Source organism: Notolepis coatsorum (assembly GCF_963971535.1).
Source record: "Notolepis coatsorum genome assembly, chromosome: 11".
NCBI classification, from domain to species: domain Eukaryota; kingdom Metazoa; phylum Chordata; class Actinopteri; order Aulopiformes; family Paralepididae; genus Notolepis; species Notolepis coatsorum.
Genome location: NC_140175.1, coordinates 2,474,811 through 2,490,079, shown reverse-complemented (window position 1 = coordinate 2,490,079; position 15,269 = coordinate 2,474,811). Strand labels below are relative to the sequence as shown.

General features: G+C 43.6%; 1 protein-coding gene across 2 annotated transcripts in view; it reads right to left on the bottom strand.

The window, feature by feature from the left end:
* LOC311236811 (set1/Ash2 histone methyltransferase complex subunit ASH2-like) overlaps positions 1–11,059 on the bottom strand; it is a gene marked incomplete at its 5' end in the record, with an annotated part of 48,035 nt that extends 36,976 nt beyond the window's left edge. For both annotated transcript variants that reach the window (XM_084324575.1, XM_084324576.1), the window contains 7 exons: positions 360–455; positions 1,018–1,113; positions 2,570–2,664; positions 3,160–3,248; positions 8,480–8,625; positions 10,102–10,168; positions 10,989–11,059. In XM_084324575.1, coding sequence (XP_084180701.1) covers positions 360–455; positions 1,018–1,113; positions 2,570–2,664; positions 3,160–3,248; positions 8,480–8,625; positions 10,102–10,168; positions 10,989–11,059 — 660 coding nt within the window. The remainder of the gene's footprint in view (positions 1–359; positions 456–1,017; positions 1,114–2,569; positions 2,665–3,159; positions 3,249–8,479; positions 8,626–10,101; positions 10,169–10,988) is intronic.
* Positions 11,060–15,269: the final 4,210 nt, after the last annotated feature.

Below are 15,269 nucleotides of genomic sequence, written 5' to 3'. Positions count from 1 at the left end.
GTACTGTATGACTGTAGAGAGGGGGGGTGTACTGTATGACTGTAGAGAGGGGGGGTGTACTGTATGACTGTAGAGAGGGGGGGTGTACTGTATGACTGTAGAGGGGGGGGGTGTACTGTATGACTGTAGAGAGGGGGGGTGTACTGTATGACTGTAGAGAGGGGGGGGTGTACTGTATGACTGTAGAGAGAGGGGGGGTGTACTGTATGACTGTAGAGAGGGGGGGGTGTACTGTATGACTGTAGAGAGAGGGGGGTGTACTGTATGACTGTAGAGAGAGGGGGGGTGTACTGTATGACTGTAGAGAGGGGGGGGGTGTACTGTATGACTGTAGAGAGGGGGGGGGGGGGGTACTGTACCTGGTCCAGCAGGCCAAACTTGGGGTACTCCTCCTCGGGGTCCTTGCTGCCGGGGTCCGGATGTTCCTTCACCAGGAAGACGTCTCGCTCTTTACTCTGAAAAGCACACGGTGATATATATCTGCTTCAGCATTCGTTGTTTTTGTTTTTAAATTTTTTCTCCTGAACAGCTGAGACGGGACCCGGAGCCTCGACGTCAGGACAGCTGTTGCCGTGTCGGGCTGAGCTTCGGATTGTTTTTTGGAATCAATGGAAGCTTCGAGATAAAAAGAATTTAAAAGAATTAAAAAAAATATTATGTTGTGGGACTTGTACAGCACTTTGTTCAACTCTGTCAGTGCTGTAAAGTTTAAACCTTTTTAAATCTTAGACAAACGAAACACTGTAAGCAGTCATTCGAGGCTTTATAAAAGCAGCACAATGAACACAAATCTGTCAGTGCCGAGTCCGACCTCATCTTAGATAACAAACAGCGTTGCTTGTTGTAGTTAACAAAGAGAGGCAGAGTTGATTTTGCACAAAGAAAATACGTTTTTTTTTATTATTATTATTTTTATATATATTCTAATTTTATTTTCATATTCGAATCCCATGCCCATCGAACAAAGCTTCGAAGCTTCGAAGTATTTAAGACGGCCCTAGTGCTGTGCTGCATTACCATCGTCTTGACAATGTTGTTGGGCCAGTTCAGCTTGGCCGGTCTCTGACGCGTCGTCATGCACTCCCAGTGCTTATCGATGAACGGGATGATATCCTGCAACGCGGGGGGAGAAACCAAAAACGGAGTCGAGTCATCGTGTCAAAACTAACCGAGTGGTCAATAATGACAGACGGAAGACATTTTTGCAAAGCAAAAAAACACCATCCAAGAAAAGTTACATGATCATATCTAAAGGCATTTCTAGATTACATATTGGTCCTTGCAGTAACAGGAGGAGACCCGCCCCAGACCAACAGAGGAGACATGTGGTAGTCTACACCCTCCCCAGACTGACAGAGGAGACATGTGGTAGTCTACACCCTCCCCGGACCGACAGAGGAGGCATGTGGTAGTCTACACCCTCCCTAGACCAACAGAGGAGGCATGTGGTAGTCTACACCCTCCCCAGACCAACAGAGGAGGCATGTGGTAGTCTACACCCTCCTCCCCAGACCAACAGAGGAGGCATGTGGTAGTCTACACCCTCCCCAGACCGACAGAGGAGGCATGTGGTAGTCTACACCCTCCCCGGACCGACAGAGGAGGCATGTGGTAGTCTACACCCTCCCCAGACTGACAGAGGAGACATGTGGTAGTCTACACCCTCCCCAGACCGACAGAGGAGACATGTGGTAGTTTACACCCTCCCCAGACTAACAGAGAAGACATGTGGTAGTCTACACCCTCCCCAGACCGACAGAGGAGACATGTGGTAGTCTACACCCTCCTCAGACCAACAGAGGAGACATGTGGTAGTCTACACCCTCCCCAGACCGACAGAGGAGGCATGTGGTAGTCTACACCCTCCCCAGACCGACAGAGGAGACATGTGGTAGTCTACACCCTCCCCAGACCGACAGAGGAGACAGGTGGTAGTCTACACCCTCCCCAGACCAACAGAGGAGACATGTGGTAGTCTACACCCTCCCCAGACCGACAGAGGAGACATGTGGTAGTCTACACCCTCCCCAGACCGACATAGGAGACATGTGGTAGTCTACACCCTCCCCAGACTGACAGAGGAGACATGTGGTAGTCTACACCCTCCCCAGACCAACAGAGGAGACATTGTGGTAGTCTACACCCTCCCCAGACCGACAGAGGAGGCATGTGGTAGTCTACACCCTCCCCAGACCGACAGAGGAGGCATGTGGTAGTCTACACCCTCCCCAGACCAACAGAGGAGACATGTGGTAGTCTACACCCTCCCCAGACCAACAGAGGAGGCATGTGGTAGTCTACACCCTCCACAGACCGACAGAGGAGGCATGTGGTAGTCTACACCCTCCCCAGACCGACAGAGGAGGCATGTGGTAGTCTACACCCTCCCCAGACCGACAGAGGAGGCATGTGGTAGTCTACACCCTCCCTAGACCGACAGAGGAGACATGTGGTAGTCTACACCCTCCCCCCAGACTAGGAGCATCCCTCCCCAGACCATGAGGCATGTGGTAATCAGGGTGTTAGTCAGGGTCGGGGTCGGGGTCAGGGTGCTACAGAACAGACCCACCTTGTCTTTGGAGAACATGGTCTTTGGATGCTCCTCCTGGGTGCGGGACCTCCAGGTCAGGTTGGCCAGGGCTGTGAGGCACATCTCCTTCAGATCTGAAACACACAAAATCAACGATGACAACAATCTAGTGACAAATGATCTGTGAGCAAAAAATAACAAGAAAATGATGTTGGGTGCAAAGTATCAAACAGAGTCCTCTTTCCTTGATCCTCCAATCAGCACCAGTCATTACCAACATCTAAGAAGGGAGATCCCCCCCCTTCAACGGCCCTTCTAAGGTTTCTCTCCTCCACATTGCCTGTGGTGCATTTTTCCCTATTGCTAGGTTTCAGTGAGTTTTTCCTTACCTTCGTCTGGGAGTGTTGCATTTATTTATTTAAAAATGTTTGGACTTTATGGTGTTTTTGTTTTGTTCTTGATTTATTGTGATGTTTCTTCTCGACTTGTTTTTAAAGAAGACGTGTCCGGACCCCACGGGGACATTAACGCGTCGTTGACGGGGCCTTACAAATACATTTGATTTGATTGGAGGATTAAGAAAAGAGGGCGGGGTTTGAGATAAGAGGACATCTCTTCCCGACACCTACTGGCTTGTTTCCTGAGGAAGTAGGTGTTTCCACTGTGATGACAGACGTTACAGTGGAACACATAGTTGGTCATGAAGGGGAGACAGGTCCTGTTGAGGAGGAGGAGAGGGGAGGAGTTAGACACAACTAACTCCCATACTGATACTGTAGACATAACTAACTCCCATACTGATACTATGTAGACATAACTAACTCCCATACTGATACTGTAGACATAACTAACTCCCATACTGATACTGTAGACACAACTAACTCCCATACTGATACTGTGTAGACATAACTAACTCCCATACTGATACTGTAGACACAACTAACTCCCATACTGATACTATGTAGACACAACTAACTCCCATACTGATACTGTAGACACAACTAACTCCCATACTGATACTGTAGACATAACTAACTCCCATACTGATACTGTAGACATAACTAACTCCCATACTGATACTGTAGACACAACTAACTCCCATACTGATACTGTAGACATAACTAACTCCCATACTGATACTGTAGACATAACTAACTCCCATACTGATACTGTAGACATAACTAACTCCCATACTGATACTGTAGACATAACTAACTCCCATACTGATACTGTAGACATAACTAACTCCCATACTGATACTATGTAGACATAACTAACTCCCATACTGATACTATGTAGACATAACTAACTCCCATACTGATACTGTAGACATAACTAACTCCCATACTGATACTATGTAGACATAACTAACTCCCATACTGATACTGTAGACATAACTAACTCCCATACTGATACTGTAGACACAACTAACTCCCATACTGATACTGTAGACACAACTAACTCCCATACTGATACTGTAGACACAACTAACTCCCATACTGATACTGTAGACATAACTAACTCCCATACTGATACTGTAGACATAACTAACTCCCATACTGATACTATGTAGACATAACTAACTCCCATACTGATACTATGTAGACATAACTAACTCCCATACTGATACTGTAGACATAACTAACTCCCATACTGATACTGTAGACACAACTAACTCCCATACTGATACTGTAGACATAACTAACTCCCATACTGATACTATGTAGACACAACTAACTCCCATACTGATACTGTAGACATAACTAACTCACATACTGATACTGTAGACATAACTAACTCCCATACTGATACTATGTAGACACAACTAACTCCCATACTGATACTGTAGACATAACTAACTCCCATACTGATACTGTAGACATAACTAACTCCCATACTGATACTGTAGACATAACTAACTCCCATACTGATACTGTAGACATAACTAACTCCCATACTGATACTGTAGACATAACTAACTCCCATACTGATACTATGTAGACATAACTAACTCCCATACTGATACTGTAGACACAACTAACTCCCATACTGATACTATGTAGACATAACTAACTCCCATACTGATACTATGTAGACATAACTAACTCCCATAGTGATACTATGTAGACATAACTAACTCCCATAGTGATACTATGTAGACATAACTAACTCCCATACTGATACTATGTAGACATAACTAACTCCCATACTGATACTATGTAGACATAACTAACTCCCATACTGATACTGTAGACATAACTAACTCCCATACTGATACTATGTAGACACAACTAACTCCCATACTGATACTATGTAGACATAACTAACTCCCATACTGATACTATGTAGACATAACTAACTCCCATACTGATACTGTAGACATAACTAACTCCCATACTGATACTGTAGACACAACTAACTCCCATACTGATACTGTAGACATAACTAACTCCCATACTGATAGTGTAGACATAACTAACTCCCATACTGATACTATGTAGACATAACTAACTCCCATACTGATACTATGTAGACATAACTAACTCCCATACTGATACTGTAGACATAACTAACTCCCATACTGATACTATGTAGACATAACTAACTCCCATACTGATACTGTAGACACAACTAACTCCCATACTGATACTGTAGACATAACTAACTCCCATACTGATACTGTAGACATAACTAACTCCCATACTGATACTGTAGACATAACTAACTCCCATACTGATACTGTAGACATAACTAACTCCCATACTGATACTGTAGACACAACTAACTCCCATACTGATACTGTAGACACAACTAACTCCCATACTGATACTGTAGACATAACTAACTCCCATACTGATACTGTAGACATAACTAACTCCCATACTGATACTGTAGACATAACTAACTCCCATACTGATACTGTAGATATAACTAACTCCCATACTGATACTGTAGATATAACTAACTCCCATACTGATACTGTAGACATAACTAACTCCCATACTGATACTGTAGACACAACTAACTCCCATACTGATACTATGTAGACATAACTAACTCCCATACTGATACTATAGACATAACTAACTCCCATACTGATACTGTAGACACAACTAACTCCCATACTGATACTGTAGACATAACTAACTCCCATACTGATACTGTAGACATAACTAACTCCCATACTGATACTATGTAGACATAACTAACTCCCATACTGATACTGTAGACATAACTAACTCCCATACTGATACTGTAGACATAACTAACTCCCATACTGATACTATGTAGACATAACTAACTCCCATACTGATACTGTAGACATAACTAACTCCCATACTGATACTGTAGACATAACTAACTCCCATACTGATACTGTAGACATAACTAACTCCCATACTGATACTATGTAGACATAACTAACTCCCATACTGATACTGTAGACATAACTAACTCCCATACTGATACTGTAGACATAACTAACTCCCATACTGATACTATGTAGACACAACTAACTCCCATACTGATACTATGTAGACATAACTAACTCCCATACTGATACTATGTAGACATAACTAACTCCCATTCTGATACTGTGGACATAACTAACTCCCATACTGATACTGTAGACACAACTAACTCCCATACTGATACTATGTAGACATAACTAACTCCCATACTGATACTGTAGACATAACTAACTCCCATACTGATACTGTAGACATAACTAACTCCCATACTGATACTGTAGACATAACTAACTCCCATACTGATACTGTAGACATAACTAACTCCCATACTAGGGGCGGCTAGGTGGTGTAGTGGTCTAAGGCACTCGCCACCAGTGTGGAGACGCTAGGATTCGCGTGTTCGAATCCAGCTCTCCACATTGTTTTTCAGTTTGGCTGGTCGTCCGCAGTAATACACATTGGCCGTATTACGGGGAGGGAAAAACTGAAGGGTGGGGATCGAACGTTGTGAACAAGCGACTCCTACAAGTCGGTTGGTGCGCCTGCGCAGTAGAATCAGGAAGTGTCGGGGGCAGCGTGAGCCTCCCACGCGTTACTCCTCGACACTGAGAGGTCGAGCTGCGCAGGTGAAAAGATGCGACTGCTGTTACCTCAAGTACCGGAGGGGACTTGTGCTATGTATGACTTAGTCCTCACTGCAGCCGGCTTGTGGGAGGCAAGAAACAGCGTTCGTGACAGGGGAGGGTTGAATTGGATGATACGAAATTGGGATGGGAGAAAATATAGAAAATGGGAGAAAAAGTGGATCAAAAAAAAAAAACTAACTCCCATACTGATACTGTAGACATAACTAACTCCCATACTGATACTGTAGACATAACTAACTCCCATACTGATACTGTGGACATAACTAACTCCCATACTGATACTGTAGACATAACTAACTCCCATACTGATACTGTGGACATAACTAACTCCCATACTGATACTGTAGACATAACTAACTCCCATACTGATACTGTAGACATAACTAACTCCCATACTGATACTGTGGACATAACTAACTCCCATACTGATACTGTAGACATAACTAACTCCCATACTGATACTGTAGACATAACTAACTCCCATACTGATACTATGTAGACATAACTAACTCCCATACTGATACTGTAGACATAACTAACTCCCATACTGATACTGTAGACACAACTAACTCCCACTAGGGGGTGTAACGATGCGACCTCACAACGATTAATTTCGATTACGATTCTTCAGGCAACGATTCAATGCATCATGAAATCTCTTCATTTGACCACGATTCGATTAGATTCATTTTCTATTCATTTTCTATCAGTTAATTCCCCCAAACATTTTGAATACACAAATGTGGCTGCAGGGGGAACCGATTCACTCAGCATGAATGGACTATAGGTCAATAAAAACAATACACACACAAACAAAACATTAAATGATTTAGCTTAATTTCGATTATAATCTATTCTAACATTTTCAAATCGATGCAGTTGAATCGTCACATTAGAATCGATGCATTTCGATTAGGGATACTCGATATTGGCTTTTTTACCGATACCGATATACCGATATTGTCCAACTCTTAATTTCCGATACCGATATCAACCGATAACGATATATAAATGGAATAATTTCAGGTAATTAACATTACATATCTCTTGTTGTGGAATTAACACAACATTATGCATACTTTTGACAATAAATAAAATCAGAATTTGTTCTTACTTGCTTGCCTGGGTAAATAAAGGTTATAGAAATGTATATAAAAAAAAAAAAAACAACGATACCGATATTTTCCGATATCACATTTTAATGCCGATATCGGCCGATAATATCGGTAGGCCGATAATATCGGACATCCCTAATTTCGATTAATCGATGCATCGCTACACCCCTAGTGGACATAACTAACTCCCATACTGATACTATGTAAGGGGATGCAGACCAGAGAAAGACGTTTGTCTCGTTTACATCAGGGTCCCTCATTTTCAACCCCGTCCCCATGACCAACGCACCCCTGCTCCAACCCCTGCTTCACTTACATTTTCACTTCTGTACAACACACCTATATTTTAGTATTATTATTTATTTTCATTTTCTCTCCATTTTGTCTCTAAGCAGTCTCCCTTTCTCTGTAGTATCATCCCCACCATGTTGTCATTGTGAAAGTCCATGTACTGTGTTTTTTGTCCGTGTACCGTGTTTGTACAATACACAATACACAATGTCATGTATGTAAAGCGGTTTGAGATACTTTATGTAGGCGCTATAAAAAAAAAGATTCTTAAACTTCGATTCTTCCGTTCCACATCCACACGCGCAAGAACGCAACTGACCAAGACATGTCCAAAATACTTTTCCATTAACCGAAATTACTCTTATTTACCAGACTAGGCATTTAGGCACCTACACTATTATTGTTATTATCATCATTATTACATACGCAGTGTCGATGCCGAAGGTGTCGGCGGTGAACCACTTCATGCACAGGGCGCATTGCAGCTCCACCTCCCCCAGCTGCCTGCTGCCGCTGTCCTCGTCCCCGGAGCCCGTCAGCGCGTCAGCCGCCTCGGAGTCGCCGCCGGTGTCCTGCAACGGAGGGGTGATTGATTGATTGAAAACTTTATTAACAGATTGCAGAATGGGTACAGTACAGTACAGCTCAATACATACAATTGTTAACACTATGGCGTCCGTCCACGTATATATACGTGTTTTGAAAAAGCACGATGTGGACCAGAGCCACGAGTATATACGTGACGAGTTGTTATTGTTTTATTCCATATTTATAGCGCTTCTTAGGTACCCGATCCACTACCAGCATCTTTTCAGATATTTGATTTTTGAAACATGCAGTACCAGCCAAACCCACTTAGGGGCGCCATCGCTCCACTGCAGTATCATTGTGATTTTTTTTTTTAAGTACAATTCTGTGGGCGGATCATAGTTCCTTGATCCCAGCAGAACATCCTCCATCTTGGATTAGTTTGGCGAGCGGTTTTTTCAGCGTGGAATAATGGGATTTATGATTAGCCAATGTGCATATCGATCTACCAGAATCCGATGAGTGGTGAGGAAATGCTGCCGGCGATCACATGGCCTGACGGTAGGATAATATTACCCCAAATTACAGCTGGATTGGACATTGTTTTATAACGTAACGTGATTGGTCAATGAAAATGCTATATTGAATGCACACTGTATTGCAGATCAATAATAGTAATCGGCGTTCCCCGCCGCCCCCATTTCATCCATAGATGCTCTGTAATAGTCCGGATGCTACGCAGTTTGTTTTATTTCATTCGTATATATACAGCAGAAATGGCGTTTGATATAACGGCGCCAACGTTTAGCCTATTATCCAGCTACCGGGAAAAAAGCCTAGACGAAAAGTTATATTTACGATGCTATAAAATGACAACCAAACGATGGATTTTTATTTTGTTTAAGCCATTATGAAGGCACGGTTTATGCACTCAAGTGACAATGAGAATGGACAGATAGCAATACTATAAATGATATATAAAGCTTGTTGAAAGTACATCGGTTTGTTTACTTTCTGCTGTCCTCTGAGGCCTAAATCCGCGCGGGGCGCCGGTCGTCAAAGTGTTAAGGGGATGCAGACCAGAGAAAGACTTTCGTCTTGTTTACATCAGGGTCCCCCATTTTACATTCATCATAACATTTATGACATACAGATAGACAGTACTGCTACATCTATACATTTATGACATACCAGATTTGCAAATACAGTTGAGTACTGTTTGTGATACAAAGAGTCCAGAAAAGAGAGTATATACATTTGACGTAGAAACTGTACATTGGAGGTGGTTGGGTGGGTGGGGGGGTTGGGTAGGAGGGGGGGGGGGGGACACACACACACACTGTACAAGCAAAACTGTACATTGGAATATTGTTGTTGTGTGTGTTGTCAAGAAGAGACACCCGGCTGTATTGTCCGACTCACACACAAATAAACAAACGTGAGAAAGACAAGTGTGTCGCTTCTATGAGCCGAATAGTAAGGAGGAAGGAGAACGGATTATATATAATACTACACATTACCGCTCCTTCTTTGCCGTTGGAAGATTCCGTGTCCATGTTAGTGGTCAGCTCACCGAACGAAGCGTCACTGGAAGGAAAGAACGGGGACACTGAATTATATTAACCCTTTCACTGCCGGCCGCACTACCAAAACGGTTAACCCTTTCATTCACTGTGACAAATACACAGAGGGTTAATAATAACCCTTTCACTGCCGCACTAGCAAACGGTTAACCCTTTCACTGTGACAAATACACAGAAGGTTAATAACCCTTTCACTGCCACACAAGCAAGCGGTTAACCCTTTCACTGTGACAATACACAGAGGGTTAATAACCCTTTCACTGCCGCACTAGCAAACGGTTAACCCTTTCACTGTGACAATACACAGAAGGTTTTTACCCTTTCACTGCCACACTACAGAAGGTTAACCCTTTACTATCACACCATCTGTAGTGTGTGGCAGACAGTGAGAGGGTGACACACGCCAGTAGCGATACATACACCCGGTCAGGGAGCAGGGAGCAGGGTGGGTTGATTGAATTGATTGATTGATATCAGTACAATGTTATTATATCGTGGGTCAGACAGTGCAGGTTTCTGGAGTGCCGACGGTACAACAACACGCGTCAGCAACACGAGTGTCCTGACTCGTTGTCATCGGTTTGTTATTATTACTGATGATAGCAAGCTAACCGGTAATAATGTGTAATAATCATTGAATTGTGCTGTTTATTAAACCTAAGCTATCTGCCGTAGCTAGCAGCTAGCTCCTTATGGTGGAGTGCTGCTCACTCAGTTGACTAAATGCCCTGCTGTGTCTAATATAGGAAGAGGTATATGTGTGGTTTATTTATATTTAGATGTATATAATATATCTGTGTGTGTTTGAATGAGGGAGACGTTACCCCTCTCCTGCTGCGGTGTCGGGTTCAACAACAGACGCGCTGCTCGCCGCCTCTCCTCCTTCAGACGCCATGTTTCAAACTGACGAGACTATGAAGTAGTACCGCGAGATGTCGGGTAGTCTCGCGGTTAGTTACAGTAAAGTACCGCGAGATGTCGGGTAGTCTCGAGGTTAGAATAGAATGAATGAATGAATGAAAACTTTATTTAATAGATTGCAGAATGGGTACAATACAGTACGGCTCAATACATACAATTGTTAAGGGGATGCAGACCTGAGAAAGACGTTTGTCTTGTTTCCATCAGGGTCCCCCATTTTCAATTCATATAGACATTTATGACATACACAACAACATACATGACATTTATGGCATAGGGACATATAGGTATTTAGTACTGTTACATTTGTGACATAAACGGTATTCAAATATACAGTACTGTTACCCCTAGATCCTGACAGAGTATATACATATGATGGGGAGGGGACTGTACATTAGGAGGGGGTGGGTGGGTGGGAGAGAAATATACATACGGCGGGGAGGGAATATATACATGCGGTGGGGAGGAGACTGTCTATTAGGAGGTGGTGGGGGTTTTGGGCATTTACGGTGGCCAGTTTCGAATTGCAGCCTCCCGTAGGTGCTCTTTAAGAGCGGTTTTTAATCTGGGCAGGGATTCACATTCCTTTACAGCTTTGGGTAGGGCATTCCACATTGTTGTGGCATAATTGCGAAACGTGTTTAGTCCCTTGTTTGAGCCGAATCTGGGTTTAACATGATTTGTTGAGCTTCCTCTGGTGTAGTGGTTGTGGTATTCACTGACCTTTGGGAAGTATTTTGACATGTACATGGGCACCCCGGTCGTATAGTGTATCTTGTAGACCAGGCCCATTGCAAGTTGCTGTACTCTGTCGTCTACTCTAAGCCATCCTAGGTTGTCAAAGTGGGCAGGGGTAAGGTGGGTTCTGGGGTTCAGGTCAAGTAGTAGTCTGACCAGTTTGTTTTGTGATGTTTGTAATTTTGTTTTAAGCGCCTTTGAGGTGCTTTGGTACCATGAGGTGCACGCATAGTCATAGTACCCTTGAATGAGTGCTCCTGCCAGAGTCTTCAGGGTATTCTTGTTTACCAGAGAGGAGATCCGGTACAAGAATCTAGTTCGTTGGTTGACTTTTTTTTATTACATTGGATGCCATTTTGTCACAGGAAAGATTTGCCTCTAGGATGGAACCCAGGTAGGTAATTTCATCTTTCCTTGTTACAATATTGTCACCCACTGTAACTGAGAAGCCGTCGGTCTTGCTGAGTTTGTTATTTGAACCGAAGAGAATGGACTCTGTTTTGCCCATGTGTAATGATAGTTTGTTATCAGCGAGCCATATGCAGATTTTGCCTAGTTCCGAGCTGAGGGTTTTTTCAACCTGCAACTTGTTCTTGTCAGAGACCAGCAGGGCTGAGTCGTCCGCAAACAGGAACAAGTTGCAGTCACAGGCTGACGACATGTCATTTGCATAAATTAGGAAGAGTAGCGGTCCTAGTATGCTTCCTTGTGGAACACCACAGCTCACTGTGAGGGGGGGAGATAGAGTACCGTTTACCTCTACCATCTGTTCTCTCCCCTCCAGGTAGGATTGCATCCAGCTCACTGATAAGCTATCAAAACCAATTGATTTTAGCTTGTCCATCAGAATGGAGTGATTGACAGTGTCGAAGGCCTTTTGTAGGTCCAGCATGACCATGCCGCAGTATTTGCCCGCGTCCACCTCTTGTTTGATGTGGTCGTTCAAATAGAGGAGGCATGTGTCAGTGGAGTGGGACGTTCTGAAGCCAGATTGGAATTCGTAGATTAGATTTTTTTCCGCCAGGTACTTTTCGACCTGTTCGTAGACTATTTTCTCCATGACTTTCGAGATGGAGGTAAGAATAGAAACAGGGCGGTAGTTGCCTGGGTCTAATTTGTTGCCCTTTTTGTGCAGAGGGGTCACTCTCGCAATTTTGAAGTCCTTGGGGACGTGCCCCTGTTTTATAGAGAGGTTTATTATGTGTGTGATGACTGGGGTGATAGAATAGAAAACTTTATTGCCATTTCAACACATGGTTGATTGGGATTTGTCTTGGTGCCACATACAGTACAGACATTATAAAAACATACAATAAAAAACACAAGAATACATGCAATACAATCCCCACAATAAAAGTTTTACACAAACAATTAAAAAGAAAAAATGCAACAGTACCTCAAATAAATTGCTCAGTGTTCCAGTTTAAAGTGCATATTGCCTTAAAGTGCCTGTCGGCTGGTGCTAGCCCTGGTGGTGCAAAGTACCTGTACATTTGTACTTGAGTTCAGGTGACGGACAGCCTCGGGATATGTACGGTTTTTAAGCTTAGGTACCGGATCTCCTCACTGGTAAACAAGAATACCCTGAAGACTCTAGCAGGAGCACTCATTCAAGGGTACTACGACTATGCTTGCACCTCATGGTACCAAAGCACCTCAAAGGCGCTAAAAACAAAATTACAAACATCTCAAAACAAACTGGTCAGACTACTGCTTGACCTTACTCCTAGAACCCACCTCACCCCTGCCCACTTTGACAACCTAGGATGGCTTAGAGTAGACGACAGAGTACAGCAACTTGCAATGGGCCTGGTCTACAAGATACACTACACGACCAAGGTACCCATGTACATGACTAAATACTTCCCAAAGGTCAGTGAATACCACGATCACAACACCAGAGGGAGCTCCACAAATCATGTTAAACCCAGATTCGGCTCAAACAAGGGACTAAACACGTTTCGCAATTATGCCACATCAATGTGGAACGCCCTACCCAAAGCTGTAAAGGAATGTGAATCACTACCCACTTTCAAAAACACTCTCAAAAAACACCTAAGGGAGACTGCAACTCGAAACTGGCCCCTGTAAATGTCCGAACACAACCCCCTCCAATGTACAGTAAATTACCAAGTATGGTCTTGTCAATAATCCAATGTACAGTGTTGTTTGTACAGTTGTACAGTGTCCCCCACCCACCCCTCCTACCCAACCCCCCCCCCCCCCCCCACTCCTACCCAACCCCCCCCCCCCCACTCCTACCCAACCCCCCCCCCCACCCACCTCCAATGTACAGTCCCCACCCACCCCTCCTACCCAACCCCCCCCCCCCCCACTCCTACCCAACCCCCCCCCCCCCCCAACCACCTCCAATGTACAGTCCCCCCCCCACCCCCACCTACCCAATCCAATGTACAGTTTCTACGCCTAATGTATATACTCTTTTCTTTCTGGACTCTTTTTGTATCACAAACAGTACTGTAATTGCAAATCTGGTATGTCATAAATGTATAGATGTAGCAGTACTGTCTATCTGTATGTCATGTATGTCATATATGTTACGATGAATTGAAAATGGGGGACCCTGATGTAAACAAGACGAAAGTCTTTCTCTGGTCTGCATCCCCTTAACAATTGTATGTATTGAGCTGTACTGTACTGTACCCATTCTGCAATCTGTTAATAAAGTTTTCATTCATTCATTCACACCTCCTCCAATGTACAGTTTCTACGTCAAATGTATATACTTCTTTTCTGGACTCTTTTCGTATCACAAACAGTACTGTATTTGCAAATCTGGTATGTCATAAATGTATAGATGTAGCAGTACTGTCTATCTGTATGTCATATATGTTACGATGAATTGAAAATGGGGGACCCTGATGGAAACAAGACAAACGTCTTTCTCAGGTCTGCATCCCTTTAACAATTGTATGTATTGAGCCGTACTGTATTGTACCCATTCTGCAATCTGTTAAATAAAGTTTTCATTCATTCATTCATTCAAGTTTGAAGTGGAAATGGGCAAAGACACAGCGCGTCACGGATTGGGCAAACGCGTCAGTGGCCAATCAGAGAGCGTCAGTCAGTGGCCAATCAGAGAGCGTCTCCGAGAAATGCGGTTTGGTAATCACGCGGTGGTGACGCGAGGGGGCGGGACACGTGCTCCATGTAACGCGGAAGTGCCGTGTTGTTGCACGTTTCCCTGTCGGAGTTATTTCGTTGCTGCACCGTGTTGTACACATTGGGACTGTTTCAATAAGTTAGCTAGTCAGTCAGCGAATGATGCTAACGCTGTCCTGTAAACAATCACACACCCGTTATCGTTGTTATTGTAGTGACTAATATATATTAACTCTTGTTTTAGAATAGTAGCTATAAGTTAGCAACTTGGGTTCAAAGCTAACGATAGCAGCTAATGTAATGTAAATATGCTAACCGTCGTT